Source organism: Salvelinus alpinus, chromosome 17 (assembly GCF_045679555.1).
Source record: "Salvelinus alpinus chromosome 17, SLU_Salpinus.1, whole genome shotgun sequence".
Taxonomy (NCBI): domain Eukaryota; kingdom Metazoa; phylum Chordata; class Actinopteri; order Salmoniformes; family Salmonidae; genus Salvelinus; species Salvelinus alpinus.
Genome location: NC_092102.1, coordinates 23,523,770 through 23,550,921, shown reverse-complemented (window position 1 = coordinate 23,550,921; position 27,152 = coordinate 23,523,770). Strand labels below are relative to the sequence as shown.

General features: G+C 41.3%; 2 protein-coding genes across 2 annotated transcripts in view; both read right to left on the bottom strand.

Annotated features, from left to right (window-relative positions):
• The window catches only part of LOC139542549 (bridge-like lipid transfer protein family member 3A), a 49,065-nt gene extending 27,819 nt beyond the window's left edge, over nucleotides 1-21,246 (bottom strand). The window contains exon 1 of the mRNA XM_071348119.1: nucleotides 21,040-21,246. Within this exon, the coding sequence (XP_071204220.1) occupies nucleotides 21,040-21,083 (44 nt within the window). The 5' untranslated portion in view covers nucleotides 21,084-21,246. The remainder of the gene's footprint in view (nucleotides 1-21,039) is intronic.
• Nucleotides 21,247-21,370: 124 nt separating this feature from the next.
• LOC139542552 (U1 small nuclear ribonucleoprotein C-like) lies at nucleotides 21,371-27,127 on the bottom strand. The gene is made up of 6 exons (XM_071348121.1): nucleotides 26,252-27,127; nucleotides 25,895-25,937; nucleotides 25,618-25,726; nucleotides 25,408-25,497; nucleotides 25,110-25,220; nucleotides 21,371-22,135 (listed from the first exon to the last, which is right to left on the bottom strand). The coding sequence occupies exons 1-6, from the start codon at nucleotides 26,257-26,259 to the stop codon at nucleotides 22,023-22,025; spliced, it is 474 nt and encodes a 157-aa protein (XP_071204222.1). The 5' UTR covers nucleotides 26,260-27,127; the 3' UTR covers nucleotides 21,371-22,022.
• Between the last annotated feature and the right edge of the window lie 25 nt (nucleotides 27,128-27,152).

The window sequence follows — 27,152 nt, the reverse complement described above, 5'->3', positions numbered from 1 at the left end:
CCCTCCACTACAGATTAAAATTAACTGCTGAGCCATTTGCCAGAGCAAAGCCACACAGTGAAACGGCGGTGGTGAGGAGTAGGCTAGCTGTAACGTATTCTGAAACGATGATTACCAGTATGTGGCAACAAACAGACCAGTTAGTGTTCCAATCTACCATACTCACCATGACTGACAATTATGACCTTTATTGCACACTCATTAAAACTAAAACCTGACATTTCAGACTCCAACACAAAGGCTGGTGTTGCTTGGGTTTTGGCTGGTGGTAACAGAGATAAATGCCAATACACAAGAGGTCTGAATAAAGTGCTGGACTGACTCACCAGTCCACTGTCTGGTCAACATATTTTATTGCTACTGAGACAAGTGAAACACTGGTTCAAGATGATGTCAGGGGCTTGTCCAGTAGCCTAATAGGCCTAGTGCAGCCTTTGGTATATAGCAAGTTCCAACAGCATAACTTTATTAATGAGAGGGCTACATTTGGAAAGCTGAGATACCAGTATAACATAGAGCATCAACCGAAGTCCAACAAGATTTGAATTAGCCTGCCAGTACAGGAACATGCCGGTTATCAGTCGTCAGCTGTAGGGCAATTCCACGGAAATTGTATTATGCTTTGACAGATTTCTCACTTTAAAATGTATGCCAAACAAAAGCCATTGATTTCAAAGTTTAACAAACCATACAATTAACACATTTACTGGAAGAACTGTGCAGATGCAAAGTTTGGTAACAGAATTGAAGTAAAATCAAAGATGTCTGCAGAAAGAATGGGACGTCAGCTATGACATGACACCTTGACTTTGAAAAGATCTATTTTGGTTATTGAACTACAGTAGTAGGTGAAGTGGATTTACAGCCATGAACGGAATTACATTATGGGTCCCTGATCTGTACTATACAGAAATGCATAATTATGAATATGAATGGGATTCTCTTCATGGTGATGTATCCTGAATAGGTACACAGGTAAAAATATACAATATCCTTATTTTGCATATTTGTGTATTATTCTAAACACTGGATATTATTCTAATGAGCTCTGCCCCTAAACAAGACCACATTTGGTTGGTCTGGACCAGACCAAATCTAAACCAATCATAGCCATCTATGTGTCAGAGGTTTGGACATCCTAGTAGAGCACAGTACAGTAAATATGTTCAGTACAGTACATTATACTGTAATTTACTCGTGTGCTCTACTGTATTCGACTTTTGTTTCCTTTACTGTTCTGTACTCTACTGAATTGTGCTGTCCAAACTTGTGAAACAAACCTCTATGATTGGTTCAGTGGGAAAGGATGCTTGTTGGAGTAAATGTTAAGAGGGTAGGTGTCATGGTAGGTGTCAGTAAGAGCCGGGAGAGGTGACATTAACTGGACAGAAAGAAGAGCGAGAGAAGAGAGAGAGCAACAGAGAGAGCGAGAGAGAGTGAAAGGTTGTCTAGACTGTTGTTACAGCCTTGCTTTTACCACAAGAAGACAAAAAGAAAACTGTTATGAGCTGAACATAACAGTATGTCAGTGGAAGGGAGGACAGTAGCAGGTCACCCAACTATGGTTTGTGACTACTATGATTTCCCATTGTAGCCAATTCAATTGCAATAATTCCATTACTGATTTTTCTGTAACTTTGTTACTGATTAAATCAACAGAATTTCGTGTTTGAATCCCTTAATAATTCATAAACAAACTTAATATCAGTAAAAATACTAATTAGTAGGTCTACCTTTTCTTACTTCTGTCAACTTTCATTATTTTCCCTCTTCTTGACTCAAGACACTTCAGCTTTTCATTTGAATGAATTTGTGAACATTTCTAAAAACATAATTCCACTTTGACATTATGGGGTATTGTGTTTAGTAAATCAGTGGCACAAAATCTCTATATAATTCATTTTAAATTCAGGCTGTAAAAACAAAAGTGGTAAAAGTCAACGGGTGTGAATACTTTCTGAATTGATTTTGAAGCTTTCTGGTCAAACAGACTATATCCTACCTTTAGTCTAAATCAGTGCTGATCAAAACAGTTAAATATGCTATATTGTAATGTTGCTCAGTAAAAGAATAGACCTTCAAAATATTAGGATACAACTATTCGCTGCTCTCGGTCTGGCACGCGTTGATCATTAAAAAAATCATCCTACTCAAATATTCAATATCTAACTATAGATCACAAATCAATTAGCCTATTTTAGATACAACAGAAAATGCATGTTAAAGTTCACTGCCAGGTTAGTCAAAACAATTTACCTGGATTGTGCTGCAATAAAGCTGCATTTTTTTATATTTCGAATCCATTTGGGTCGGATACAGACCCGACCCAATTTGGAGCCGATTCGATCTCTCCTCGGACATGTTTTGGGGTCGGTTCAAGGGTGTCCACATTTAAAATACCCAAATGAGGGACAACAGGATAATTTTGCATAACAGTGTAACCTACATGAATAAAAACATTTGGGCGCACCCCACTCCCTTCCACTCCCCCATGATAAAACATTTATTTTACTATTCAGCTAACCGTCCTGAATATCTCATAAGAAATTAGGTGGTGTTTTTGGTGTAATTGTAATTTATGCTCCACATTAGGGCTGTCCCCGACAAAAAAAATCTCTGTTCTTTCGATCAATCAACATATTTGTCCATATATAGACACATCCTATGTGTTTTAAACAAATCAACTATATTCACTGAGCTTGTCTGATGCTTTACGTACACTGTTAAAGAATTCAAATAATGCAATTGCCGAAATGGAACAGTTTATTTATTGTTTAAGCTAATTATTTGAGGCTTGCTTTATTTTAATTTCAAACTAAAACGCTTGATTGCATTTTAAATCATGAATGTATCGCATTCTCTGTGATGACAAACAAATGAATGATTGACTGACACAGTAGCCTATATAAGTATTGAAATATAGTCCTAAATTAGTTATGGTATTAAGACTAAACAGGATGCGCTCTTAGGCTTACAGCTCGATGGTTGTTATACAAGGCTGCTATACTAAGCCTACTACTGATAATGACATTACGTATTATCATGAAGATGACCATAATAATAGTAATAATAACAATAAGGAGATCAAGAAAAAGGAGCGTAATTATTATTATAATAAATATAATTTCGGACAACTTGGAACATTGTAAACACTAAATAAATTATAAATAATACCAGAGAGGCTGTTCTAATGAAAAAAAGTGTAAAGTCTTTATTAAAGCACAGCAAAGATTAAAAACAGACACATTTGTGAAATTATTTACTTGACATGTACAGTCGTGGCCAAATGTTTTGAGAATGACACAAATATTAATTTCACAGTCTGCTGCCTCAGTTTGTATGATGGCAATTTGCATATACTCCAGAATGTTATGAAGAGTGATCAGATGAATTGCAATTAATTGTAAAGTCCCTCTTTGCCGTGCAAATGAACCAAATCCCCAAAAAACATTTCCACTGCATTTCAGCCCTGCCACAAAAGGACCAGCTGACATCATGTCAGTGATTCTCTCGTTAACACAGGTGTGAGTGTTGACGAGGATAAGGCTGGAGATCACTCTGTCATACTGATTGAGATCAAATATCAAATCAAATCAAATGTATTTATATAGCCCTTCTTACATCAGCTGATGCCACAAAGTGCTGTACAGAAACCCAGCCTAAAACCCCAAACAGCAAGCAATACAGGTGTAGAAGCACAGACTGAAAGCTTCAAAAGGAGGGTGGTGCTTGGAATCATTGTTCTTCCTCTGTCAACCAAGGTTACCTGCAAGGAAACACGTGCCGTCATCATTGCTTTGCACAAAAAGGGCTTAACAGGCAAGGATATTGCTGCCAGTAAGATTGCACCTAAATCAAGCATTTATCGGATCATCAAGAACTTCAAGGAGAGCGGTTCAATTGTTGTGAAAAAGGCTTCAGGGCGCCCAAGAAAGTCCAGCAAGCCCCAGGACCATCTCCTAAAGCTGATTCAGCTGCGGGATTGGGGCACCACCAGTAAAGAGCTTGCTCAGGAATGGCAGCAGGCAGGTGTGAGTGCATCTGCACGCACAGTGAGGCAAAGACTTTTGGAGGATGGCCTGGTGTCAAGAAGGGCAGCAAAGAAGCCACTTCTCTCCAGGAAAAACATCAGGGACAGACTGATATTCTGCAAAAGGTACAGGGATTGGACTGCTAAGGACTGGGGTAAAGTCATTTTCTCTGATGAATCCACTTTCCGATTGTTTGGGGCATCCGGAAAAAAGTTTGTCCGGAAAAGACAAGGGGAGCGCTACCATCAGTCCTGTGTCATGCCAACAGTAAAGCATCCTGAGACCATTCATGTGTGGGGTTGCTTCTCAGCCAAGGGAGTGGGCTCACTCACAATTTTGCCTAAGAACACAGCCATGAATAAAGAATGGTACCAACACATCCTCCGAGAGCTACTTCTCCCAACCCTCCAGGAACAGTTTGGTGACGAACAATGCCTTTTTCAGCATGATGGAGCACCTTGCCATTAGGCAAAAATGATAACTAAGTGGCTCAGGGAACAAAACGTCGATATTTTGGGTCCATGGCCAGGAAACTCCCCAGACCTTAATCCCATTGAGAACTTGTGGTCAATCCTCAAGAGGCGGGTGGACAAACAAAAACCCACAAATTCTGACAAACTCCAAGCATTGATTATGCAAGAATGGGCTGCCATCAGTCAGGATGTGGCCCGGAAGTTAATTGACAGCATGCCAGGGCGGATTGCAAAGGTCTTGAAAAAGAAGGGTCAACACTGCAAATATTGACTCTTTGCATCAACGTCATGTAATTGTCAATAAAAGCCTTTGACACTTATGAAATGCTTGTAATTATACTTCAGACTTCCATAGTAACATCTGACAAAAATATCTAAAGACACTGAAGCAGCAAACTTTGTGGAAATTAATATTTGTGTCATTCTCAAAACTTTTGGCCACGACTGTACAGTGCCTTGCAAAAGTATTCACCCCCTTCGCATTTTTCCTATTTTGTTGTTTTTGGGGGGTTTGTATCATTTAATTTACACAACATGCCTACCACTTTTTTTTTTTTAAACAAACAGGAAATAAGACACACAAAAAAAAACGTGCATAACTATTCACCCCCCCCCAAAGTCAATACTTTGTAGAGCCACCTTTTGCTGCAATTACAGCTGCAAGTCTCTTGGGATATCTCTCTATAAACTTGGCACATCTAGCCACTGGGATTCTTACCCGCTCTTCAAGGCAAAACTGCTCCAGCTCCTTAAAGTTGGATGGGATCCTGCTGGTGTACAGCAATCTTTAAGTCATACCACAGATTCTCAATTGGATTGAGGTCTGTGCTTTGACTGGGCCATTCCAAGACATTTAAATGTTTCCCCTTAAACCAATCGAGTGTTGCTTTAGCAGTATGCTTAGGGTCCTTGTCCTGCTGGAAGATGAACCTCCGTCCCAGACTCAAATCTCTGGAAGTCTTTCCCTCAAAAATGTCCCTGTATTTAGCACCATCCATCCCCACAGCATGATGCTGCCATCACCCTGCTTCACTGTGGGGATGATGTTCTCGGGGTGATGAGAGGTGTTGGGTTTGCGCCAGACATAGCGTTTTCCTTGATGGCCAAAAAGCTCCATTTTAGTCTCATCTGACCAGAGTACTGTCTCCCACATGCCTTTTGGAGAATTTTTTTTCTTTAAGCAATGGCTTTTTTCTGGCCACTCTTCCGTAAAATCCAGCTCTGTGGAGTGTACGGCTTAAAGTCATCCTATGGACAGATACTCCAATCTCTGCTGTGGAGCTTTGCAGCTCCTTCAGGGTTATCTTTGGTCTCTTTGGTGCCTCTCTGATTAATGCCCTCCTTGCCTGGTCTGTAGGTTTTGGTGGGCAGCGGCCCTCTCTTGGCATGTTTGTTGTGGGGCCATATTCTTTCCATTTTTTAATAATGGATGTAATGGTGCTCTGTGGGATGTTCAAAGTTTCTGATATTTTTTTATAACCCAACCCTGATCTGTACTTCTCCACAACTTTGTCCCTGACCTGTTTGGAGAGCTCCTTGGTCTTCATGGTGCCGCTTGCTTGGTGGTGCCCCTTGCTTAGTGTTTTTTTCCCCATTTCACTTCACCAGTTTGGACTATTTTGTTATAGGGATAGGCGTTCCGCTAGCGACCCACCACGACAACATCCGGTGAAATTGCAGAGCGCCAAATTCAAAATACAGAAATACTCATTATAAACATTCATAAAAGATATAAGTGTTATACATCGGTTTAAAGATTAACTTGATGTTAATCTAGCCGCTGTGTCAGATTTCGAAAAGGCTTTACGGCGAAAGCATACCATGCGATTATCTGAGGACAGCACCCCGCTTACAAAAGCATACAAAAATTTTCAAGCCAAGTAGAGGAGTCACGAAAGTCAGAAATAGCGATAAAAGTAATCACTTTCCTTTGATGATCTTCATCTGGTTGCAGTCACAAGAGTCCCTGTTACACAATAAATGTTAGTTTTGTTCAATAAAGTCCCTCTTTATTTTGTTGGCGCGTTTTGTTCAGTAATCCACTGGCTCAAAGGCGGTCACAACGTGCAGACGAATACATCCTAATAGTACCGGTAAAGTTTGTCGAAACATGTCAAACGATGTTTATAATTAATCCTCAGGTTGTCTATTGTCTAAATAATCTATAATATTTCAACCGGACAATAGCGTATTCAATAGAAAGGAAAAACAACGAAGGGTGCGCAATCGGTCATGCGCGCAAACCAGCTCTGCTTCATTCTACAGTCCACTTAAAAAATGGTCTCATTCTTCTTCATTTTTCAGAAAACAAGCCTGAAACAATGTCTAAAGACTGTTGACATCTAGTGGAAGCCATAGGAGCTGCAATCTGGGTCCTAACCCATTACATACTGTATAGACATTCAATATAAAAGTACCCACATCAAAAATATCCCACTTCCTGGATGGATTTTCCTCAGGTTTTTGCGTGCCATATCAGTTCTGTTATACTCACAGACATTTTTAACAGTTTTGGAAACTTTAGAGTGTTCTCTATCCAAATCTATCAATTATATTCATATCCTAGCTTCTGGGCCTGAGTAACAGGCAGTTTACTTTGGGCACCTCAGTCATCCAAACTTCCGAATACTGCCCCCTATCCCAAAAAATGTAAATGAAATCCAAATAAAAATCCATTTAAATTACAGGTTGTAATGCAACGAAATAGGACAAATGCCAAGGGGGTGAATACTTTTGCAAGGCACTGTAGTTGGATGAGGCTTACTGCTCAAGGAATCAGTAGGCTATTAAAACACTCAAACGGTCATAAACCAGGCACATTTAACAGTTAGGCTTTTGATTATAGACCTAATTAAGTTGAGGTTTCCTCTCTGCTCACTTTTCTTAGACAATAAGACAAGGGCTGTTTTTCTCATCTCCTCATTCTGCAGCTGCCTCATTGTTCTCAACACCAATATGCTGGTTAACTTTTATACACATAGCAACGTTGTCTAGGAAAAGGCGCCAATTCAATAGCGCACTGAGGTGTTTCAGAACCGCGGACAGCGACCACTATCCAACACGGGAGAAAGCGCATTTGTTATCAAATATTATTTTTATTAGTGTTGCACCATTGTTCTTACGTAATATAACCATATAGAATTTTAGTAGCACATGTCTTAAGAGTGATGGACTGTGCCCTGCCGGTCTCACAATGGATTAGTCCACTCAGACAGGCGCGAATCAGACAGCTGACTTGTACACCATGAGATATATTTTTTATATTGCTCGACTAAAAAAATCTTGGTCGACCAACAGCCCATCAACCAAACAATTGATCAGTCGACTAAATGGGGTCGTCAGCCCTATCATACATTGGATATGTTATGTCAAATACTAATTAATCATTATGTGATCTTACAAGACATCGATTCAGCTTTGATCTAAACTTTACTAAACAAGCACCATTGTGAGAAGTGGCGGAGCGAGGCTCCTGCAGTCCGCGCAACAAATTAGCAATTGAAGCACACCTAGCTTACTCTTTTGCCTGCGCAAAATTTGGTGATGCAGAAACGGGAGACCACAAAATCTGCAAATATTTGGCCAAGGAATTTTCTGGTTGGTCTCAGTCAATGTAAAACAGTTAGGAAGGGAGACTCTTAACCTCACTAGGGTATGTGGGACGGTAGCGTCCCATCTCGTCAACAGCCAGTGAAACTGCAGGGCGCCAAATTCAAAACAACAGAAATCCCATAATTTAAATTCCTCAAACATACAAGTATTTTACACCATTTTAAAGATACAATTGTTGTAAATCCAGCCAAAGTGTCCGATTTCAAAAAGGTTTTACGACGAAAGCACACCAAACGATTATGTTAGGTTAGAGCCAAGTCACAGAAAAAGATAGCCATTTTTCCAGCAAAAGAGAGGACTAACAAAAAGTAGAAATAGAGATCAAATTAATCACTAACCTTTAAAGATCTTCATCAGATGACACTCATAGGACTTCATGTTACACAATACATGTATGTTTTGTTCGGTAAAGTTCATATTTATATCCAAAAATCTGAGTTTAGGCGGGACGCTACTGTCTCACTTGGCAAAAAGACAGAGAAAATGCAGAGCGCCAAATTCAAATTAATTACTATAAAAATTACTATAAAAATCAAACTTTCATTAAATCACACATGAAAGATACCAAATTAAAGCTACACTGGTTGTGAATCCAGCCAACATGTCAGAATTCAAATAGGCTTTTCGGCGAAAGCAAACGATGCTATTTTCTGAGGATAGCACCATTGTAAACAAAGAGAGAGAAGCAAATTTCAACCCTGCAGGCGCGACACAAAACGCAGAAATAACCTTGGACGAGCTTCTGTTGTTGGCACTCCAATATGTCCCATAAACATCACAAATGGTCCTTTTGTTCGATTAATTCCGTCGATATATATCCAAAATGTCAATTTATTTGGCGCGTTTGATCCAGAAAAACACCGGTTCCAAATTGTGAAATGTGACTACAAAATATCTCAAAGGTTACCTGTAAACTTTGCCAAAAAATGTCAAACTACTTTTGTAATACAACTTTAGGTATTTTGTAACGTAAATAATCGATAAAATTGAAGACGGGATGATCTGTGTTCAATACAGGATTAAAACCAACTGTAGCTAGCTTTCTGGTCACGGCTTCTAACAAACAGGACACTTCAAGTGACCCTCGTTCAAGATGGCCGTACTTCTTCATTACACAAAGGAAAAACCCTCAACCAATTTCTAAAGACTGCTGACATCCAGTGGAAGCGGTAGGAACTGCAAGAAGGTCCCTTAGAAATCTGGTTTCCCAATGAAAACTCATTGAAAAGAGAGTGACCTCAAAATAAAAAAATCTGAATGGTTTGTCCTCTGGGTTTCGCCTGCTAAATAAGTTCTGTTATACTCACAAACATTATTCAAACAGTTTTAGAAACTTCAGAGTGTTTTCTATCCAAATCTACTAATAATATGCATATCTTATCTTCTGGGGATGAGTAGCTGGCAGTTTAATTTGGGCATGCTTTTTATCCAAAATTCCGAATGCTGCCCCCTACCCAAGAGAAGTTAAAGCATGATTTGTGAAGTAGCAGAACATTTGTTGAATGAGCAACTTAATGAGCATCGTGAGCCTCAAAGGTTTGATGAAATTACATATCTTTCAGTCTACTGTTATGTATACTGAACCAAAATATAAAATGCAACAATTTCTAAGATTTTACTGAGTTAAAGTTCATATAAAGGAAATCTCATTTTTGTAAGTAATTAGGCCTAACTGTCCTCTCCAAGTTTGGCTGAAATTAAGCCCGAAACGGTTTGAGAAATATGATTGGTTGGCGATAGGCCAATGACATTACTTTTTGTCTTGCGCTGCGCAGAATATCAGATCTCAACAACAACTGGAGAACTGGGCTTCACCAGTAGGCTTAGTCTACCACATCCTTATGATATATGTATTTTCATAAGAGCAACGTGACTGCAAGGGACAGGTCGGAAAGTATGACTCAAATACGGGACAAATTAACCTTTTATTCTAAATGAGTGGTGTCTGAATTTGTTGCTAAAATGCGGGACATGATTGTTTGGTTGCGGAACGCAGAGCCAAAATGAGGGATTATCCTGCACAATCCGGAACATGTGGCCACCCTAGTCGGATCTGGATCACCTCGGATCCGAATTGAATATTTATTTTTTTAAATGTAATGCCCGGATTTAGATATGTGAGATATGTGGCTAACTCGAGCGCGCGTACTGCGCTGGCCAATCAGATAGCTCAAATCACCTACAGAGCTTCCACGACCCCGGCCACAGCAGTTTAATACTAGCCTACGTAAGATTGAATAACTTTTAAAACCATGACCACAGAGAGAGTGCCAAAGATTACAGCAAAGTGCTGCTGTTTTTATGAGTTCATGTTGGATTGTTTTATTCAGCACTATCAGTGTTTTTATTCAACACTATTACAAAACGCGCCTCTCCCTATTTCCACTCTCGCTGGAGCTACAATGAATGAGTAGCTAAGTGTTTCGATAGCCCTGTGTTTTTATTATTATTATTATTATTAGCAGCTCGTTGTGTTTATTTTAACTTCGAGGAATATTTCACTTTCTCTGGTCATAGGAACAACAGGAATTTGTGCATGAGGCAGATGCGGTGCGACTTGAGTTTCGCCATCAGGTGGTAGACAGTGTCACCTCTCTCTGGTCCGTCTCACCGGAGGAAAGGACAGAACAGGGACCATGAGAAGCGGACCCTCTGCTGCTCTCTCCCTCCCTCCGCTGAGACTAATGTCGTGTTCAAAACAACTGGGAACTGGGAAATCTCTGACTTCAGTACGTTCAAGACAACTGGGGAACTCTGAAAAAACTAGATCCGACTGGGAAAAATCGTTTTTAATGGTCATCCAACTCGGAATTCCAAGTCAGAAACTCTGGCATCTTTCTAGAGCTCCGACTTTCCGATCTGAAGACCATTGACGTCATGATTTGACCTTGTTTTTTTCTGTGTTCCCAGTTGTCTTGAAAGCACCATGACCATCAGATGCAGGTACCATCAGTCCAGTAAAATAAAAAAGCTCATTGTTTGCAAATTATAATCAGCTGTGCCTCGCAAGTGCTACACCAACTGATATATTTTGCAATCAAAGCTTGAGTTTTGAAATATAATAAAAATGGTCTGAGAAGAACAATATTGGACGCCAGGCATATAGCCAATAAACTGTGATAATGCATTAGGCCTACTGCACCAACCCCATTCTTACAGAACTGTTTTTATTAGGTTAAAGGACTACATTCACTCCACAAGACCACTTTAGCAACCCATAATGAAATGTCCATGTCTGAAAATAGACTGTTACCCTACACGTCTCCCCTTTGACCACCTCCTCCCTCCGCTGACCTCAATCAAGCCATGAACTTTCTCAACCTTCAGTCTCTTGAAGCTACACATGATGATTAATGATCTTTGTTTTTAAATAGCTTGCTTTTTGTTGTTGCTTTACAGCACTTTGAGATTTCTTTATCTCATGAATAGCGCTTTAAAAGTTGAATAAATTATATTATTACACTGCCTCCTGGAGAGCTACTGGTTATGCATGGTTTTGTTCCATCCTTTAGAGCAGGGCTGGACAAAAGCCTGCACACTCAGTAGCTTTGATGTACACTAACCCAGATCAATAATGAGGGAGAAAAAAAGGTATTCAAAACACAGCATCCAACACGTCCTAGCTGGGGATCCAACCCTTTTAACAATGCCGTGCATTTTAATATATTCCGGTGAAAATAATAAATAGGCTGTAGTCGAACACCACACAGACCATCAGGGTATTTATTAAAACTAGGCCACAGCAATGTTTTGGGGATTAGCATTGTTTTGAGGTACAACAATTCGAGGGCTTATTCAACCCATAATGGTGTGGCTATGAATGAAAGGGAGAACAAAATGTATCCTGGAAAAGTGTTATGTCTTTGATTTAAAACCTTTTTTAAAAAGGTTTCAAGCCATCTACCAGTCAATATGAAATATGCTGAGTAAAACCATGTTTTAGTTCCAAAGTGAGCTTCCCTTGTCCATCAATCAGGATCAAGGCACATCATGGACAGTGATCACTCACAGATGTGCTCATAGCCTGCAGAGATCCTATGCTAACTGAAATTTTAATGGTTTCGTACACAGTTTATCAGCTGACCGCACCACTCTCTGGGGAGCCCTGTGGTTGCGGACAATGAAAATGCCATACCAGGCGGTGATACATCCGGACAGAATGCTCTCAATGGTGGATTTGTAGAAGTTTGTGAGGGTCTTAGGGGCCAAGTCGAATTTCTTCAGCCTCCTGAGGTAGAAGAGACGCCCGTTGTGCCTTCTTCATCACACTGTAGGTGTGAAGGTATAATTTCAGGTTCTCAGTGAAGTCCACGCAAAAGAACTTGAAGCTTTTGACCCTCTCCACTGCGACCCGTCGATGTGGATTGGGGCGTGCTCTCTCTGCTGTCTCCTGTAGTCCACAATCCGCTCCTTCCTTTTGTTGACATTGAGGGAGAGGTTATTTTCCTGGCACCACTCTGCCAGAGCTCTCACCTCCTCCCTGTAAGCCGTCTCATCGTTGTTGGTAATCAGCCCAACAATGTCGTCAGCAAAGTTGATGATTGAGTTGGAGATGTGCATGGCTACGCCGTCATGGGTGAACAGGAAGTACAGGAGGGGGCTGAGCATGCACCCCTGTGGGGCTACCGTGTTGAGGATCAGCGTGGCAGAGGTGTTGTTGCCTACCTTCACCACCTGGGGTCGGCCCGTCAGGAAGTCCAGGACCCAGTTTCACATGAAGGGGTTCAGACCCAGGACCCTGAGCTTAGTGATGAGTTTGGCGGGGCACTATGGTGTTGAAGGCTGAGCTGTAATCAATGAACAGCATTCTTAGATAGGTATGTCCAGGTGGGTTAGGGCAGTGTGCAGTGCAATGGCCATTGCGTCATCCATTAATCTGTTGGGGTGGTATGCAAATTGTTGTGGATCTAGGGTGTCAGGTAATATGGAAGAGATATGGTCCTTAACTAGCCTCTCAAATCCCTTCATAACAGACGTCTACTTCAGGGCATTCTCTCAAACAGAGGGAAGCCAACCAGCCACACACTGCTGAGCACCCCATTAACGCTTGCTGTGGGAGAGCAGCTCCTGTTTAGTACTACAGTGTGTGGGAGTCCATCATGAAGTCCACACAAACTACCTGAGGGTTAAGCTTTGAACACAACTCGAGTGTTTCACTTGATGCCTGTTGCTCACAGGCCCCATGTAAAATCCAGGGAAGTATGTCAATCCTCCCTCTTCTTAAAATCGAAATACTCCAGAATAACTCATGAGGAGCTGGAAAGGATGCTGTTTAGCTGTTTTCAGTACAGTGCTAGTCAGTGTTTTCAATAGTCTCATGTCCAATGGGGTTGAAGACAAGGAATATTGCTGAGGAACGTGGAGTGGTCAAAAAAGCAACATTTTGTTATAGCCAAGGTTTAACACTTGTCATATCCCTTTCTACCGATCTTTTGCCACAAGATAGTACCTAGATCTGGTCAATTTTAGGCCGAGATGTTATCTTCCTGTTTTATATGATATACACAGCCCAAAAAAACAGGGCTCCCGGTCATCTCAGTAACAGAGCCTGTCACTAGCGGTGATGTGTCCAGCGCTTGGTTGAGCCTGGTGATTTTGATTCTGTTGTCATTCTTCCCAGAGAAAGACCATGATTGAGTGAGAGTTAAGGAATGGATTGGGTGGAAATTGGACATTAACAGAATTGAGCACTGATGTTGACCACTCGGTTTGGCCAACAAAACAGTGCCACAACAAGACAGCTGACTGGGTTGGGCAGTTCCACAGGGCCAGGGAGTTGCTGAGTGGGTAACATGGAACTGACCTAGAGGACAAACTCAAACATGATGTCTGCATCTTCCAAACACTTGCAGCACTGAAACGGCAAGGCTAGCTATTCTATTCCAGCACAGTTTCTCTTGTGTGCTAACACTCCAAGAGAGTTATGTTTTCTGACAAGTCCTTATTATAGTTTATGTAAGGAGGGGAATGAAACAGTCATACCTAATGCAGGCCATGTGTCATACTAATGCACTCGCAGTCTTGAAGAAGCTACAGTCCAAAGCAACATTGTGTCTCTGGCGAAATAAAGCCCTAAGCCACACCAAAGGCTGAATACAATTACCAATAATAACAGATGTATTTTATTTCCCGCTTTTCGTTACAAAGAGAATCTCAAAGAAGCTTGAAAAACAAAACAAAATGTAGGGTTGCAGGTCTTGACTTAGGCAATGGTTTTCCACAGCTGATAGTCAGTGTTGATAGTGATAGCCGAATGTCATAGTACAGGGAGGGAGAAGGATCAGTTGGATAGAAGACCCGGAGCTCTTCAGGCTAATTCCCGAAGACAAAATCAATGAATAAGCCATCCTTCTAATTTTGTCCCATAACAGGGAAAAAAGGTTAGGATATTTACCATTTGTCAGAATGCAATTGAGAGGCTACAGTATGCTCTCAATGCCATTGTGAATTTGCTCTTTTACCTCCTATCTAGTGAACAATCTGATTTATTTAACAGTCACCACAATTGGAAAACAGAGCAAAGCAAAACATGTGTCAAACTGACATACTGGAGTTAGGCCAATGCCTCTTAGCCTTTGCCCCATACAGCGGAGCTGAGTGAGCTCTCAACAAATTTCACCACAAAAACCCTGCCCTTACTGACAGAGAGTGAGAGTAATTGCCAGGCATGCAAGAAGAGAGAACTGTCAGAGTTAGACCTAAACCGGTATGGCTGCAAACAAAAGCTTGACGCTTCTACGTAACTCTAAATGCAAAGGCGTGCAACTGTAGGCTACATTTAAAAACAGATGACTTTGTAAGCCTACGTAGTGGCTTCAATAAGTGGGATGCAGCCTAGCCTTCCCTATGGCTATTGTCTGATACACACAACCATGACAGTATGAGTAACCGTCTCTCATCTATTCCAAGCATCACACTGTTCTTCTCCCTAAATTCCCTTTCCATTCAGTTTCTTATTCACTCAATTGCGTCCCGAACACTCTCAGACCAATCAGTCTGTTACCAACCCTTAGTAAAGTTCTGGGAAAAATGGTCTTTGACCAGATACAATGCTATTTTACAGTAAACAAATTAACAAAAGACTTTCAGGACGCTTATAGGGAAGGACATTCAACAAGCACTTACACGAATGACTGATGATTGGCTGAGAGAAACTGATGATAAAAAGATTGTGGGGGCTGTTTTGTTAGACTTTAGTGCGGCTTTTGACATTATTGATCAGAGTCTACTGCTGGAAAAACTCATGTGTTATGGCTCTACATCCCATGCTTTATTGTGGATAAAGAGTTACCTGTCTAACAGAACACAGATTGTGTTCTTTAATGGAAGCCTCTGCAACATAATCCAGGTAGAATCAGTTATTCCCCAGGGCAGCTGTCTAGGCCCCTTACTTTTTTCAAACTTTACTAACGACATGCCACTGGCATTGAGTAAAGCCACTTAACAAAGAGCCTCAGTTTCAGAATGGGTGGCAAGGAATAAGTTAGTCCTAAATATGTCAAAATCTAAAATCATTGTATTAGGGACAATACAATGCTAAGATGGGGAGAAGTCTGTCCATAATAAAGCGCTGCTCTACCTTCTTAACTGCACTATCAACAAAGCAGGTCCTACAGGCTCTAGTTTTGTTGTACCTGGACAACTGTTCAGACATGTGGTCAGGTGCTACAAAGAGGGTAAAACTGCAATTGGCTCAGAACAGGGCTGCACGGCTGGCCCTTGGATGTACACAGAGAGCAAACATTAATGTAAATCTCTCCTGGCTCAAAGTGGAGGAGAGATTGACTTCACCACTACTTGTATTTGTGAGAGGTATTGACATGTTGAAAGCACCGAGCTGTCTGTTTGAATGACTAGCACAAATCTCAGACACCCATGTATACCCCACAAGACATGCCACCAGAGGTCTCTTCACAGTCCCCAAGTCCAGAACAGACTATGGGAGGCGCACAGTACTACATAGAGCCATGACAACAGTCGTGGCCAAAAGTTTTGAGAATGACACAAATATTAATTTCCACAAAGTTTGCTTCTTCACTGTCTTTAGATATTTTTGTCAGATGTTACTATGGTTGGGAGAAGTTGCTCTCGGAGGATGTGTTGGTACCATTCTTTATTCATGGCTGTGTTCTTAGGCAACATTGTGAGTGAGCCCACTCCCTTAGCTGAGAAGCAACCCCACACATGAATGGTCTCAGGATGCTTTACTGTTGGCATGACACAGGACTGATGGTAGCGCTCACATTGTCTTCTCCAGACAAGCTTTTTCCGGATGCCCCAAACAATCGGAAAGGGGATTCATCAGAGAAAATGACTTTACCCCAGTTCTCAGCAGTCCAATCCCTGTACCTTTTGCAGAATATCAGTTTGTCCTTGATTTTTTTCCTGGAGAGAAGTGGCTTCTTTGCTGCCCTTCTTGACACCAGGCCATCCTCAAAGTCTTCGCCTCACTGTGCGTGCAGATGCACTCACTAGAGGTCGACCGATTAATCGGAATGGCCGATTAATTAGGGCCGATTTCAAGTTTTCATAACAATCGGTAATCTGCATTTTTGGACACCAATCATGGCCGATTACATTGCACTCCACGAGGAGACTGCGTGGCAGGCTGACTACCTGTTACGCGAGTGCAGCAAGGAGCCAAGGTAAGGTGCTAGCTAGCATATAACGTATCTTATAAAAAACAATCAATCTTAACATAATCACTAGTTAACTACACATGGTTGATGATATTACTAGTTTATCTAGCTTGTCCTGCGTTGCATATAATCGATGCGGTGCCTGTTAATTTATTATTGAATCATAGCCTACTTCGCCAAACGGTTATTTAACAAGCGCATTCGCGAACAAGCACTGTCGTTGCACCAATGTGTACCTAACCATAAACATCAACGCCTTTCTTAAAATCAATACACAAGTATATATTTTTTTAAAACCTGCATATTTAGTTAATATTGCCTGCTAACATGAATTTCTTTTAACTAGGGAAATTGTGTCACTTCTCTTGCATTCTGTGCAACAGTCAGGCTATATGCAGCAGTTTGGGCCGCCTGGCTTGTTGCGAACTGTGTGAAGACCAACTTCGCCAAACGGGGGATGACTTATCAAAAGCGCATTTGCGGGAAAAAAACACAATCGTTGCACGAATGTACCTAACCATAAACATCAATGCCTTTCTTAAAATCAATACACAGAAGTATATTTTTTGAAACCTGCATATTTAGTTAAAAGAAATCCAGGTTAGCAGGCAATATTAAACTAGGGAAATTGTGTCACTTCGCTTGCGTTCATTGCACGCAGAGTCAGGGTATATGCAACAGTTTGGGCCGCCTGGCTCGTTGGAAACTAATTTGCCATAATTTTACGTAATTATGACATTACATTGAAGGTTGTGCAATGTAACAATAATATTTAGACTTATGGATGCCACCCGTTAGATAAAATACGGAGCGGTTCCGTATTTCACTGAAAGAATAAACGTTTTGTTTTCGAAATGATCGTTTCCGGATTTGACCATATTAATGACCTAAGGCTCGTATTTCTGTGTGTTATTATGTTATAATTAAGTCTATGATTGATAGAGCAGTCTGAATGAGCGATGGTAGGCAGCAGCACGCTCGTAAGCATTCATTCAAACAGCACTTTCGTGCGTTTGCCAGCAGCTCTTCGCTGTGCTTCAAGCATTGAGCTGTTTATGACTTCAAGCCTATCAACTCCCGAGATTAGGCTGGTGTAACCGATGTGAAATGGCTAGCTAGTTAGCGGGGTGCGCGTTGATAGCGTTTCAATCGGTGACGTCACTCGCTCTGAGACCTTGAAGTAGTTGTTCCCCTTGCTCTGCAAGGGCAGGGACTTTTGTGGAGCGACGGGTAACGATGCTTCGAGGGTGGCTGTTGTCGATGTGTTCCTGGTTCGAGCCCAGGTAGGGGCGAGGAGAGGATCGGAAGCTATACTGTTACACTGGCAATACTAAAAAGTGCCTATAAGAACATCCAATAGTCAAAGGTATATGAAATACAAAATGGTATAGAGAGAAATAGTCCTATAATTCCTATAATAACTACAACCTAAAACTTCTTACCTGGGAATATTGAAGACTCATGTTAAAAGGAACCACCAGCTTTCATATGTTCTCATGTTCTGAGCAAGGAACTTAAACGTTAGCTTTTTTTACATGGCACATATTGCACTTTTACTTTCTTCTCCAACACTTTGTTTTTGCATTATTTAAACCAAATTGAACATATTTCATTATTTATTTGAAGCTAAATTGATTTTATTGATGTATTATATTAAGTTGAAATAAAAGTGTTCATTCAGTAGTGTTATAATTGTCATTATTACAAATAAAATACAAAAAATACCAAAGAAAAGGCAGATTAATCGGTATCGGCTTTTTTTGGTCCTCCAATAATCGGTGTCGGCGTTGAAAAATCATAGATCGGTCGACCTCTAGCACTCACACCTGCCTGCTGCCATTCCTGAGCAAGCTCTGTAATGGTGGTGCCCCGATCCCTTAGCTGAATCAACCATAGGAGACGGTCCTGGCGGTTGCTGGACTTTCTTGGGCACCCTGAAGCCTTCGTCACAACAATTTAACCGCTCTCCTTGAAGTTCTTGATGATCCGATAAAAGGTTGATTTAGGTGCAATCTTACTGGCAGCAATATCCTTGCCTGTGAAGCCCTTTTTGTGCAAAGCAATGATGACGGCACGTGTTTCCTTGCAGGTAACCATAGTTGACAGAGGAAGAACAATGATTCCAAGCACCACTCTCCTTTTGAAGCTTCCAGTCTGTTATTCGAACTCAATCAGCATGACAGAGTGATCTCCAGCCTTGTTCTCATCAACACTCACACCTGTGTTAATGAGAGAATCACTGACCTGATGTCAGCTGGTCCTTTTGTGGCAGGGCTGAAATGCAGTGGAAATGTTTTTGAGGGATTCAGTTCATTTGCATGGCAAAGAGGGACTTTACAATTAATTGCAATTCATCTGATCACTCTTCATAACATTCTGGAGTATATGCAAATTGCCATCATACAAACTGAGGCAGCAGACTGTGAAATTTATATTTGTGTCATTCTCAACTTTTGGCCACAACTGTACATGGAACTCTATTCCACATCAGGTAACGGATGCAAGCAGTAGAATCAGATATTAAAAAACAGATAAAAATAAACCGGGGACTTTGAAGCAACACAAACATAGGCACAGACACATGCATACACACACGATAACATACGCACAATACACACGTACACATGGATTTTGAGTTGTAGATATGTGGTGTAGGGGCCTGAGGACACACACATCACTTAGTGTGTTGTGAAATCTGTTATGAATGTATTGTAGTGTTTTTCAAATTGTATAACTGCCTTAATTTTGCCATACCCCAGAAAGAGTAGCTGCTGCATTTTCCCTGGATGGTGCGACAAAACTAGAGCCTGTAGGACCTGCCTTGTTGATAATGCTATTAAGAAGGTAGAGCAGCGCAGTGGGGTTATGGTAAGGGCAGGCATAAGCTATGGACATCGAACACAATTGCATTTTATCGATGGCAATTTGAATGCAGAGATGCCGTGATGGGATCCCGAGGTCCATTTGTCGTGTCAGTCATCCACTGCCATCACCTCATGTTTCTGCATGATAATGCACGACCCCATGTCAAGGATCCCTACACAATTCCTGAAAGCTGAAAATGTCCCAGTTCTTCCATGGCCTGCATACTCACTTGACATGTCCCTCATTGAGCATGTTTGGGATGCTCAGGATCAACGTGTACGACAGTGTATTCCCGTTACAGCCAATATCCAGCAACTTCACACAGCTATTGAAGAGTGGGATAACATTCCACAGCCCAAAATCAACAGCCTGATCAACTCTATGCGAAGGAGATGTGTCGCACTGCATGAGGCAAATGGTGGTCAAGACACACCTATTTTTTATTATTTGAGTACTCGAGAAAAGAATTATGGGAGTGCACGAACATGTAAAATGCCCATCCCCATCTGTGACAACAAAAGCCCAAAATTGGACCATCTTCTCAAAATAGCACAGCAGCAGCACTACACTCCAGCAGGCAGGCACACCAACTGATGTTAATTCTATCTCATGATGAGATCCTTGTGAGGTGTAATGCCAGGTTATTCAAACCACTGTAAGTGAAAACAAATTACACTGAAGGAAGGGCTAACGGCCGTTCATCACTGACTTGAAATGACACCCACAGTCAGCAATTGCTCTCATAACCTGACTCAAACGAGGGACAGGAATTTATGAATAGTCCTGAAGCCACCTGAGCTTCATTGTTCTCTATACGGAGTGGCTCCACTCATGGCTGTAACTACAGGTCCGGAACTGGGTAATCTTTTCTAAAAAATAAATATTTTGTACACAATTGTTTAAGCCCCATTCAGGAGCTTATATTGTGCCTATAAATTACTGCTGTCCCGTCCATAGACACTCACTGCTGGCCGGTCCTGAAAAGTCTGCATGTCTGTTGAATGACTGACGGTGATGAGGTCCAAGCAGAACACTTGAAGGTAACGTTAAATATAATAGGTTCCATACTCTATTACAGTCACACTCGTGAGAAATGGTACCATCATGCTGGATTCATTTATTTACAGTCAGCAGTATTGATTCATTATGTAAGGTGACTGACATGAATAAAATCTTCCAAGAACGAGACTATGCATCAGCCTTGCTTGGTGTTGCACTAACGTTACTAGCTTGAGAGATTGCCCGCGGATTTATCCAACACAAAAGACAACTAGTGGGCTGTGTAACAAATCATGAATATCCTTCTATCTGGCCATCTTTGGTTGACATGCCTACCTAGTATTACACCTAGCTGGCCCATCCAAGCTTAAAGCAGATGGCTAGCTAACGTTAGCCAAGCTAGCTAGGAATCTTTCTTACCTGGACAAATGTTTCAATATTTGCTTTTTGATTATTCCTGCCATTGCGGTGTTGGTGAGAATAACCAAGCTAAATTATTTATTTGTAGCTAGCTAGCGTATAGGCATAATCTCTTCACATTCTACTCCACCTCTCATCTTCAACGGAATGAAAAACTACCCTTATTCACCACGGGTAATTTGTGTAATTGTATGTTTCCCATAAGACATAGCAAAGACATGCTTTGACACAAATATTGCGTTAGCGCCATCTGCTGAATTTATAACGAACAGCAAGGGATATAAAATATAACTGTGTTCAAAGAGACGGAAAACCTTATCGACCAGACAAATAAGTTATCATTTTCGTTTAATAGACCGTTATAAAATAAATGCACAGTCAATAGCATCAGCTCATAAAAATTGTAAAAAAAAATAAAAATTAAACAGTTGATACAATGCTTCATCCGACTGGTACTGCCAACTAAAAACAGGCCTTAATACACCTCTATGTGAATGACAAAAACACATTCAACAACCTCCTCATATGTTCCTGTTTTGTCTTTAGCATGTGCCAAGACACCGAACTAACAAGGATGAGCGGGGGAAATTGGAATAAGCAGAGGGGATCATTATAAAATCTGTAGCATAATAAAAATGAAATCCATCCAGGGAAAATGGGTGGGAGTACAGCAAAGGGAAGATGACCAAAACAGTATTATGTAAAGTTAAGTCCTAGAGACAGATGTAGAGTGGGGAGGGATTGCCAAAAGGTTAGTTCCACAGAATCTGTTACTCACCTTCAAATCTACTTGGTAGTTTGACAAAATTAACAATGTTTCTACGATCAAATGGCTATATGTAAGGGACTGTAGCACTTGTCAGCGACTTCATTAAATGCTTTAGACCAACTAAAAATCAACCATAGATTTCCCTAATCAAATGACTTTAGGGGAGAAGTGAGAACCTAAGATTTAGTGATCATGTGGAACAAACCCACAGTGTTTATCGGTCTGGCCGTGCCATCATTGGCCGCATCATCATTGGATGACCGGGAGGTCGCATCATGTGATGTCCAGGCATCATCTGCATTCGGCCACCCATTGGAGGTCGCATACCTGAGAATGAAGGAAAGAAGGCATTTACAGGTTATGGTTTGAGTCATTCCTGTTTTCAGATGATAGTATTTTGTTTTAGATGGTATGTTTTCTCAATACTGGCAAACTCCGAAGCACATTCGTCACTTGTTTGAGTCTATGTATGTACAGTGCAGTCAGAAATTATGCAGACCCCTTGACTTTTTCCAAACGTTATAACGTTACAGCCTTATTCTAAAATTGATTAAATCATTGTTTTCCCTCATTCTACACACAATACCCCATAATGACAATGCGAAAACAGGATTTTAGAAATGTTTGCAGATGTATTAAAAATTAAAAACAAATACCCTATTTACATAAGTATTCAGACCCTTTGCTATGAGACACAAAATTGAGCTCAGGTGCATCCTGTTTCATTAATCATCCTTGAGATTTTTCAACAACTTGGGAGTCCACCTGTGGTAAATTCAATTGATTGGACATGATTTGGAAAAGGCACACACCTGTCTACACTACCAGTCAAAAGTTTGGACACACCTACTCATTCAAGGGCTTTTCTTTATTTTACTATTTTCTACAATGTAGAATAATAGTGAAGACATCAAAACTATGAAATAACACATATGGAATCATGAACCCCCCCCCAAAAAAAAAGTTACATTAAAATATATTTTAGATTTTTCAAAGTAGCCATCCTTTGCCTTGATGACAGCTTTGCACACTCTTGGCATTCTCTCAACCAGCTTCACCAGGAATGATATTCCAACAGTCTTGAAGGAGTTCCCACACATGCTGAGCACTTCTTGGCTGCTTTTCCTTCACTCTGCAGTCCAACTCATCCCAAACCATCTCAATTGGGTTGAGGTTGGGTGATTGTGGATGCCAGGTCATCGAATTCTAAATAAATCACCAACAATGCCATCAGCAAAGCACCCCAACACCATCATACCACCTCCTCCATGCTTCACAGTGGGAACCACACATGCAGAGATCATCCGTTCACCTACTCTGCGTCTCACAAAGACACGGCGGTTGGAACCAAAAATCTCACATCTGGACTCAGACCAAAAGGACAGATTTCCACCGGTCTAATGTCCATTGCTTGTGTTTCTTGGCCCAAGCAAGTCTCTTTTTATTGGTGTCCTTTAGTAGTGGTTTCTTTGCAGCAATTTGAACATGAAGGAAGGCCTGATTCACGCAGTCTCCTCTGAACAGTCGATTTTGAGATGTGACTGTTACTTGAACTTAGAAGCATTTATTTGGGCTGCAATTTTTGAGGTTGGTAACTCCAATGAACATATCCTCTACAACAGAGCTAACTCTGGGTCTTCCTTTCCTGTGGCGGTCGTCATGAGAAGCAGTTCCTTCATAGCGCTTGATGGTTTTTGCGACTGCACTTTTAGAAACTTTCAAAGTTCTTGAAATGTTCCGCATTGACTGACCTTCATGTCTTAAAGTAATGATGGACTGTCGTTTCTCTTTGCTTATTTCAGCTGTTCTTTCCATAATATGGACTTGGTCTTTTACCAAATAGGGCTATCTTCTGTATACCACCACTACCTTGTCACAACAACTGATTCGCTCAAACGTATTAAGGAAAGAAATTCCACAAATTAACAAGGCACACCTGTTAATTGAAATGCATTCCAGGTGACTACCTCATGAAGCTGGTTGAGAGAATGCCAAGAGTGTGCAAAGCTGTCATCAAGGCAAAGGGTGGCTACTTTGAAGAATCTCAAATGTAAAATATATTTTGATATGATTAACACTTTTTTGGTTACTACATGATTCCATGTGTTATTTCATAGTTTTTATGTCTTCACTATTATTCTACAATGTAGAAAATAGTAAAAATAAAGAAAAACCCTTGAATGAATAGGTGTGTCCTAACTTTTGACTGGTACTGTATAGAAGGTCCCACAGTTGACAGCACATGTCAGAGAAAAAACCCAAGCCATGAGGTTAAAGGAATTGTCCGTAGAGCTCCGAGACAGGATAGTGTCGAGGCACAGATCTGGGGAAGGGTACCAAAACATTTCTGCACCATTGAAGGTCCCCAAGAACACAGTGGCCTCCATCATTCTTAAATGGAAGAAGTTTGGAACAACCAAGACTCCTCCTAGAGCTGGCCGCCCTGCCAAATTGAGCAATTGGGGGAGACGGGCCTTGGTCAAGGAGGTGACCAAGAACCCGATGGTCACTCTGACAGAGCTCCAGAGTTCCTCTGTGGAGATGGGAGAACCTTCAAGAAAGACCACCATCTCTGCAGCACTCCACCAATCAGGCATTTATGGTAGAGTTGCCAGATGGAAGCCATTCCTTCACCGTAGGGTGAAGCATGCTGTGGGGATGTTTATGAGAGGCAGGGACTGGGAGAGTAGTCAGGTTTGAGGCAAAGATGAACGGAGCAAAATACAGAGAGATCCTTGATGAAAACCTGCTCCAGAGCACTCAGGATCTCAGACTTGGCAAATGTTCACCTTCCAACAAGACAACGACCCTAAGCAGACAGCCAAGACAACGCAGGAGTGGCTTCGGGACAAGTCTCTGAATGTCCTTGAGTGGCCCAGCCAGAGCCAGGACTAAAATCCGATGTAACATCTCTGGAGAGACCTGAAAATAGCTGTGCAGCGATGCTCGCCATCCAACCTGGCAGAGCTTGAGAGGATCTGAAGAGAGGAATGGGAGAACCTCCCCAAATACAGGTGTGCCAAGCTTGTAGCGTCATACCCAATAAGACTCGAGGCTGTAATCGCTACCGAAGGTGCATCAACAAAGTACTGAGTAAAGGGTCTGAATACTTATGCAAATGTGATATTTCCATTTTAGCTTTGCCATTATGAGGTATTGTGTGTAGATTGCTTAGATTTTTTTTATATGTAATATACTTTAGAATAAGGCTGTAACATAACAAAATGTTGGAAAAAGTCAAGGGGTCTGACTACTTTCTGAATGCACTGTACATTACAGAAATAAGTTGAGGTTATCCTACCTGGACCACCCATCATTCCAGGTGGGGGTGGTCCCATTCCACCCATCATGGGCATCATTGGAGGACCACCCATCTGGGGTGTTGGTAGCATCCCTGGACGTGGTGGGCCATCTATTCGTAAAACATCATTAACAACAACTACCAGGTAACTCAGACCTTTATTAGTAGCAAAATATTTGTATATAATGTCATTTTTGTAAATGAGTGGTAAGATTTACTCTCCAACTGAGGAATTTGGCCAAGCTTGGATGTGCTTTTTGCATACTAACAGAAATGTACATGGCACTGGTGCACTTACGGAGGTTTGGTGGAGGGATCATGGCACCCCCTGGAGGTGGGGCTCCTGGAAATGGTGTTGGGGGCATCTTCCCTTGTTGGAAGGCAGCAGCTAAGAGAAACAAAAATTGTTAGCCCTCCGGCCACTTTTCACCTAGGATGGTTATAGTGGCCGAAACACATCAAGGTAACAAAGACAGGTCAAAGTATGTATTTTTCTTGTGTTACTCACTTGTTTTGTCAATGAGGCTCTGTGCTTGTTCTTCCATCCATTTCTGGTAATAGTCTTTTACATTTTCTTTGTGTTTGCGGCCACTGCAGTGTGTTTTCCTCACAGAGGGCTACCAAACACATTACAGCCATCAATGTACATTGGACACAATGTTGACCTTGCAACAATCTGAATATACAATAAGGCTAGAGAAGAAACTCATCACATGCAGTTTAAAGACAGAATCAACCACATGCAATCAGTAAACACTTCTACTACCAATGTTGTGCAGACTTACCGAGTCATGAGTTAGGTAAGTATCACAGTAGTCACAATAAAACCTGATAGATAAACAGACATTGAGCACCAGATCAACTTGATCAGTGTAGGTAAAACCAGAGTATATACTTCAGCTGTCATAATAAAACCAAATCAATGTAAGATCAGGGAGCAAAACAGGAATGCTATGAATGATGCTACACTTCCTTCACAGCTATTAGGGTTGAAGCTCTGGCTGAAGCCGATTGAATTAGCCAACTAACTTCCAATAGTTCTGAACTTCCATTAGATATACATGTCCAGTGTTCATTACGGTATAAAATACCTTCAAAATAAATTAAATATGCAACTGAGAGACACAAGATAAAACACTTACTTCGGCATTTCGATCAGCCTGGCTTACACCAAACGTTGAAAAACCCTTTCCCTTTACCGGAAGTCTAAGTAAACAACGACTGCTTTAAGATGAGAGGATGAGACGCGTCCTCGTTAGGGTCCGCATAATAACTGCAGCGCCACCTCCCCCCACTATCGGTATTGCAAATAATGCAAACTATTCGGGCACAGAATAAGATAATCAATGTCTTATAAAATTATATGACACATTTGTTTTGACCATTTGGCATTACATTTTGTGAGTACTGTATGCATTCATAAGAAATAATTTTGTAGTGCAAAAAGTTCTTCTGAGATATGATAATGCGCAGCACGTCTGCAATGTAGGCGACCTGGAACGCCAACCATGGCTTATTTCAAGAGGGTCGGCCTGAGCTGGCGCAGCGCGGACTCGATTACAAAATATAGCGTGTATCTGTTGTGTTCACCACCTGTTGTTTGATAGTTGCAGCGATTTACAGATTAATTGATCTATTAAAGAAACTAAAGTAAATAGTTGACCGTTTTAGGTGTGACCTCCGAGTTGGCAGATTATTTCGCTACATCGACCCTCGTGTATTGGCCATGGGTTGACGTATGCTGCGTTCAAAACAACTGGAAACTCGGAATTATCCGACTTCCTATTTCAGTGTGTTCACGGTAACTGGGATCACGCGAGAAAAAACGAGCTCCAACTTGGAAACATATTGTAATGAAACAGCGGGGAGCAGGTCTCGAACCCTCGACCTTCAAGCCCGAGGTCCGGCGCGCTATCGACTGAGCCGCGAAAGCATGCTCGTGCGGTAGAGTCGATTTCCGCGCTTATAAACCCAGGGTCGTTACAATATTTTGAACCGTCATTCAACTCGGAAATTCCAACTCGGGAACCTTCGTAGAGTTTC

Bases quoted from the DNA above. Each gene is read 5' to 3' on its own strand.
- LOC139542552 (XM_071348121.1), bottom strand. The intron at 25,221-25,407 runs GTAAGTGCACCA...TTTTACGAATAG, and splicing joins GATCCCTCCACCAAACCTCC to ATGGCCCACCACGTCCAGGG. The intron at 22,136-25,109 runs GTAGGATAACCT...CTTCATTCTCAG, and splicing joins TGGAATGATGGGTGGTCCAG to GTATGCGACCTCCAATGGGT.